The following is a 6950-nucleotide window of genomic DNA, read 5'->3' as shown; positions in this document are numbered from 1 at the left end:
GAATAATTATTTTTTAATTCTATATATATATAAGTAAAAAAATAAAATTTGAACAATTTTTTTAAATTTTTTATAAACTTATTTAACAGAAAAAAAATGCACTGAAACAAAAACTGTTATAATTTCTCAAAAAATTACATTTTCAAATATATAATGTAGCAATAAGTAAACCAGTAGCATTTGCTGCAAAATAATTATTTGTAACAATTTTGAAATAAAATATCTGTTTAAGATTTAATAAAAAATATAAAAAAAACATTTTTTAATATTATCTTTTTGTATAAATAATAATTATAAAGTTAAATATAAAATTTTGAAATTAAACTTAATATTTAAAAATTTTAAGATTTTAAAAAATCTGTTAGATATTAACATTATGTTTTTTAGATATAAACAAGAAATCAGTTATTGTCATATTAAAGTTTTATAAAAATTTTAATTTTTGAAAAAACAAAATGTTTTCTAGAAAATTTTGTTGTCTTCAATTTAAAAAATATCTAAAAAATACATATGAATTTTAAACAAAAGCTGAAAATTTATTATATATTTTGTGGTGTTGTCTCAAATACACAGAAAAAAAAATTCATTTTATGTATAAATTAAAAATATTTTCAATTAACAGATTTAGATTTTAATAAATTAGGATAACTTAAGCCATATTTAAAATTATCTTTTAAAAACAATAATTTTAAAGTCAATTAATTATTCTTATCAAATATTTTTTACGTTTTATTTAAATGCTCTTTTTAATTAATAAAAAATATTAATATAATAAAAAAAAAATTTTTTTGAAATACTCTTTATTACAATATTATTTTATATATATAAATATTTGTGATTTTAGTGATAAAGTTTTATAAAGAAATATTTAGAAAATGTTCTCAATATTAAATATATTGTTAACTATAATATAAAAATATTTTAGTGTATATAAAGTGTAGTTTGTTTATAACTAACTTAAAATGAAAACTGTTATATATTAGGTAATGAGGTAAATCTGTAGTAATATGTAAATAAAAATATACATTAGTAAAAAGAGTCAATTGATAAAAAAAATTTAAATAATGTGGAAAATAAATTGATTTTAATGAAAAACAGCTAAAAAAATCTAATTACGATATCAATAAACATAGTAGAATGAAATATAACTTCCTCCAAAAAATTCCACTTTTAAAAATTGGATTCTAACATGAATCTTTGATTATAAATTATAAAGAAATTTTAAAAAAAATTAAAAAATATATTAAATAAAAAAACTGTTTTTATTTATAAATTTTTAATATAAAATTTTATTTAATACAGGTTTATTCTTTTGAAGTTAAAACACAAAAAATGTGTGTTAATTTAACTAATATTTGTTTTTTTTTATTTTGACAAATAAATGAATCATTTATTAAAATTTAATAAAGATTTACTCAAAAGTGAAATATATATATATTATATGAAATAATAATTTAACAAGAATTATAAACAACCAGACAATCATTTCATCTATTATAAATTATATTTGATGTATTAACATTAAAATTATTTTTGATTAAAAAAAAATGTTGATCTCTGATCAATGGTTAAAAATTTATAATAAAATGAAAGATTTATGATCCTGTTAAAAAAAACATACTTTCTCATGATAAAAAAACCATAAATTTATTGTGATGATCTTTTTTTTTATTAAATAGTATGAAAAAAAAAATATAATAATAATAAAAAAGTGTGATCCATTATGGGAGACCAGATAAAAATGTCATAAGATGTACCTCAAATGACGGAATATCTTTGAAACATTTAAAAAAAAATATATTTGGTTGATATGTGCATTTTATTATATTAGTTGAATATAAAGTAGTACGAACTGGTAGAAAAAATTGAATTGTAAACTACAGACAAAGGAAAGTTGTACTTTTTCATTCTAAGCATTTCTAGTTATTCTATATATATACATAGATATATTGACAAAGGTCAAACTATTTTTTTGAATAATTTTTTTTTCTATAAATTAATACTATTTTTCAATATTTTACCATTTAAATTCATTAAAATATTAGATCATAAAAAATTTTTTATTATTTGATTAATTTAAATATAAAAAGGTCATACAAAAAATAAAAGAGCACAATATCTTTTGTTTTCAATTGATTTATTATATTATTATTTTTATGACCAACTAAAGTATTAAAAAATTAAACATCTCCATCATATCATATACTTCTTTCCTATCATTTTTTTTTATATTATTAAAATACAATAAAAGTAGAGACCACATTATTCACAATATCTCTATTAAAAACTTGACACATATTTATCACTCCTTCCTTCTTTAAATATTCGAGGATCATTGATATTTAATCTTTTTTTTATTATTTGAAACATTTACTTCTTTTTGTTTTTGCCATTTTATTATAATAATAGAAATGTTTAAATATTTTTTTTTTATTATATTTTAAACTTATTTATCCTCTACTTTTAAAAATTTAAAAAGGATAGTATTTTAATGATAACGATAGCAAACATAATTATTTTACAACATGATTGAAAATTTTACATAAAAAAGAAGAGTGCAAAAAACAGTTTCTGCCCTTTTTTTTTCTCTAATTATATAATGTACTTTTTTTTCATATAAAAGTATCATATAAAATAAAATAATGTGTCACACTTAATCTATAATTTATATGGCTAATAATTTTTTTTTTAATTTTTTTTTATAGATTCGAAAGTTAAAAAAAAAAAAAAAAGTTGCAGTTTTATTTACAGCATGTCTTTTAATACGGATTGTTTTGTTTGCCTTCAAAGAATGTCTCCAGATAATGTTATTGCTATATCTTGTGGACACATGTTATGTAAAAATTGCTTTCATACTATGTATGATGTAAGTTATAATATTTAATAAAAAAAAAATTATATATTTTTAATTTTTAAGATTCAACGACAGGAAAGGAAATGTGGAAAATGTAGGAGGCCTTTTATATTTTGTATAAAACTATATTTTGAAATGAGTGGTGATGATGATACATTAAATGAAGATAAATATATAAAAAATGTTTCACCAAATATGATGTTAGATGAATTAAAAAGAATACATAGTTATTCAGAGATATTGTTAGATGAATTAAAGAAAAAACAGAAGGATGTTTTTGAGAGAGATTTAAAGATTATTCAAAAAGATGCTGAAATTAAAGTTTTACAAAATGAAGTTGATAATTATCGTCATTCATATCTTTTACAAAAAGCTAAAATAACAAAATTAAGAAATGAATTAGTTGACTATGCTGCAATAGAAGGTCAGTTAAATAGTATAATGAGTCAAATTGATGGTACTCTTAATACTATTACCAATACTGGAGCAACAACAACAACAAATTAGTTATATTATTTTTTTTTTTAATATATTCTTATTACTATATTTTTTTATAATATTTTATTTATTATTTATATTATCATCACCCGCCTTTCACATGATGTTGTATTCATATATTTTATTCATAACGACAACAAATATTAATAATAACAAAAAAAAATTATTTATTTCTACTAAGCAATTTTATTAATTGAAGGTAGAAAAAGAAAAACAGGAAAATCATGCTTTGATTAAATGTTTCATATATATTTATATATATATATATATATAAAATAAGGCATAATATCTAACAAAAAAGAAAAGAATAATGTTCATTATCAATAATTATTTTATTTTTTCTAACTTATTTGTTAAAAATATCACTCAATAAATTGTTAAAATCTTTCTCTATTATTTATTTCTTTATTTTTTTATATTTTATCTTAACAAAGAAAATTTTAATATTATTATCCCTTATAATATAAAAAATTTATATTTACTTTTAAACGTATTTCAAAAAGATAATGAGTATTTGTAGGTACAAATATTCACTATTTCACTCTCTATATAATATTTATAAAATTACATTCTCATACTATATGTATTTGAATGCTATATTAAAATATATTTATATATATATATATAAAAAATACAGATAGTTTGATAGAAGAGAAAAATTAATATTTATTGATCAAAATATTTATTTTTAAAAATATGACTTTTGATGCTGGATGTTTTGTTTGCTTACAACTTTTGAAGCCTATTAATATTTTGGCGATGCCATGTGGTCATGTCATGTGTGAGGAGTGCTATCAAAGAATGTATAAAGTTTGTTTTATTTTTAATAATTAAATATATATATTTATATATATATATATATATTTTTTTTAGGAAAGAAGTGATGAAAAAATATGCGGTAAATGTAGAGTTCCATTTACATATGTTACAAAATTATATTTTGATCATAGTACAGAAATTGTTATTGAGGGTGGTATAAAAAATGATATAAAAAATGAAGAAGAAATAATTAAGAAAGACTCTGAAATAAGACAATTAAGTAAAGTGATACAAGAAAGTAAAATAGAAATAAATGCTTTAAAAAGTAGAATAGAAGAATTAGAAAAAGAAAAAGAAATATTTTTGGATATTGAGGAACAATTTGGTGCATATATTAATTCAATTGATTTACCAGAAGAAGAAAGAATATCATTACTAAGAGAATTAATAGTAGCAATTAAATTATTAAAAATAAATTCATTAAAAAATATAATAATGAAGAATATTAAGCTTCTTAATAATGATTTTTGAAATCTCTTTTTTTTTTTTTTGAAAATATAACAATACTGATCAAGGCAAACAAATAAATGACTATAAGATGATATATTTTTTTTGTCAAAAACAATTTAAATGAATTATTTTTGTTTATTTTTTTTATTTAATCTTAGTAATTTTCTTATTAGAATAATAAAATTCTAATACATTTTAAGTATCCACTCGTGATATAAAAATGATGTATATATCTTCAAGATGTTTGTCCATTTTAAAATGTTATACTATTATTATAGACATAACAAAAAAAAAATTAAGGAAGATAATATGAATATTTTATCATAATCTAACAATATACTTTAATAGATATTGATGAATAAGTTTTTCTATTTATTGAATCATTATAACTACTTTCGTAATACATAAAGTGTATACAATATTTACATATAGATAATGATAAATATAATTCTTCTCATTTTTTTTTTCTTATAAAAATAATTATTATCAAAGAGAGGATGATTTTAATCATTTGCATAAATAACCGTAACAGAAATAAAAATGTTTTTGTATTTTTTGATAACAATTTCCTTTTTATCAAGTGAATTTTAACCATAATATCATATATTCATAATTTTTTAATTTTTTTTAATTTTTACTTTTATCTTTCATTTTTTCATTCTAACTTTAGGTTAAAAAAGGTGAAGAAAAGACAATAATAAGATAATAGATAAAAGAATAATGACCTTCGGTTTTACATGTTATGTTTGCCTTGATCAGATGAATTCTAATAATATGATGGCTATATCATGTGGGCATGTTATGTGTGGAACTTGTTACAATACTATGTATTTGGTAAATTTTATCATAATCAATCATAATCGTTAAATTAATTACCTACTACTTTTTTTTTTTAGAAAAGAGGAGAAGAAAAAATATGTGGTTTGTGTAGACATCGTTTTGGAAGTGGATTGAAATTATTTTTAGATGACAATACAACTAGGGTAAATGAAATTTCTCATCAAAATAATAAAGATGGTAATATTTATAATTTGGAAAGAATTAAAAATTTAGAGAATGATTTGGAAACTGAAAAATGTGTAACAGAATCATTAAATTTAGAATTAAAGGAGAAACAACTCGAGATAATTGAGCAGAAGACAGTTGCATTAGCATTACAAAGAGAAATTGAAGATAATCATGAGAGAATCAATAAATTGACAAAAAAACTTTCTGAATTTGAAAATAAACCTTTAATAAAAAATAGAATTAATGAACCTGAGTATGTTTGGTTACTTAACTTAGTACCTGATTCTAGCGACGATAGAATAAATTATTCCAATATACAAGAACAAGATTTAAAGAAAAATGAGGTAAAAATTAATCAAAAACATTTTAATAATTGTATTAGACGTTTAAAAGAATTGCTAAATGACAGGGACAAAAAATTGGAAAGTACTATTAAAGAAAAAAATAATCTTCAACAGGTAATTGAAGAGTTGAAAAAAGAAAACAAAATTTTACATTGTAATAATGATATTCTAGAAAAAGAATTATTTAAAAAAAATAAACCAACTAGATTTATTTAAATGATTTTTTCTATTATTTAAATGTTATATATTTTATTCTAAACTACAAATAATAATTTTTTTTGTAAAAATATTTCCCATAAAACTAATGAATATATATTTTATTTTATCAAAATATTATTAATTGTACACTATTTTAAAAGATTTTTTTTAAATATAATTTCTAATTTATTTATATAAATAACTTTTTATTAAAATTTTATAATATTTTATTTATATGCAATTACCTGTGTAATGGAGTTTATATATGAAACTAGTTCTACAATCAATTTTTTTGTTTTTTTGCCAAGTTTTTTTAATAACTTTTTATATTTCACCTAAAAATAATATTAAAAAAAATTAATTGATTTTAATTGTTACTTTATTTGTATTATCATAAATATTTTTGGAATTTGGATTCATTTATAAATTTTCATTATGTAGTAATAAAAAGTCTTTACTATTTTCTGTTGTAAATAGCATGTTAAAAACATTATTTTGAGATAAGTTATTATTATTCTTAAATATTTATGCTATAATTTCATTAAAAAAAATATTTTTTTGCAATTATTCTAGAAACCAATTGTTAAAATTTAATAAAGTTAGGACCAATTTTCAAGTTTATGAATATTTTGTTTATAAAAATAAAAAATAAATAACATTGTCCATGTTTTTTGTAATTTGACATTTGAAAAATAATAATGATACTTTTAAAAAAAGAAAATATATATTTATATTTAATTACTTGCCTTCATCGAATTTATAATTAATTGATTTTGTTA

General features: G+C 18.4%; 3 protein-coding genes across 3 annotated transcripts; all 3 read left to right on the top strand.

The window, feature by feature from the left end:
• Window positions 1-2752: 2752 nt before the first annotated feature.
• On the top strand, window positions 2753-3361 carry SRAE_1000346100 (Zinc finger, RING-type domain and Zinc finger, RING/FYVE/PHD-type domain-containing protein; the record flags this gene model as incomplete). The annotated part of the gene is made up of 2 exons (XM_024650653.1): window positions 2753-2866; window positions 2918-3361. The coding sequence occupies 2 exons, from the start codon at window positions 2753-2755 to the stop codon at window positions 3359-3361; spliced, it is 558 nt and encodes a 185-aa protein (XP_024504409.1).
• A 687-nt stretch (window positions 3362-4048) lies between these two features.
• Window positions 4049-4642, top strand: SRAE_1000346000 (Zinc finger, RING-type domain and Zinc finger, RING/FYVE/PHD-type domain-containing protein; the record flags this gene model as incomplete). The annotated part of the gene is made up of 2 exons (XM_024650652.1): window positions 4049-4162; window positions 4226-4642. The coding sequence occupies 2 exons, from the start codon at window positions 4049-4051 to the stop codon at window positions 4640-4642; spliced, it is 531 nt and encodes a 176-aa protein (XP_024504408.1).
• Window positions 4643-5341: 699 nt separating this feature from the next.
• On the top strand, window positions 5342-6035 carry SRAE_1000345900 (Zinc finger, RING-type domain and Zinc finger, RING/FYVE/PHD-type domain and Zinc finger, C3HC4 RING-type domain-containing protein; the record flags this gene model as incomplete). The annotated part of the gene is made up of 4 exons (XM_024650650.1): window positions 5342-5455; window positions 5518-5882; window positions 5919-5973; window positions 6012-6035. The coding sequence occupies 4 exons, from the start codon at window positions 5342-5344 to the stop codon at window positions 6033-6035; spliced, it is 558 nt and encodes a 185-aa protein (XP_024504407.1).
• Between the last annotated feature and the right edge of the window lie 915 nt (window positions 6036-6950).

Source organism: Strongyloides ratti (assembly GCF_001040885.1).
Source record: "Strongyloides ratti genome assembly S_ratti_ED321, chromosome : 1".
Taxonomy (NCBI): Eukaryota; Metazoa; Nematoda; class Chromadorea; order Rhabditida; family Strongyloididae; genus Strongyloides; species Strongyloides ratti.
The sequence above is the reverse complement of the archived record's forward strand: the minus strand, read 5'-3'. Positions and strand labels throughout refer to the sequence as shown.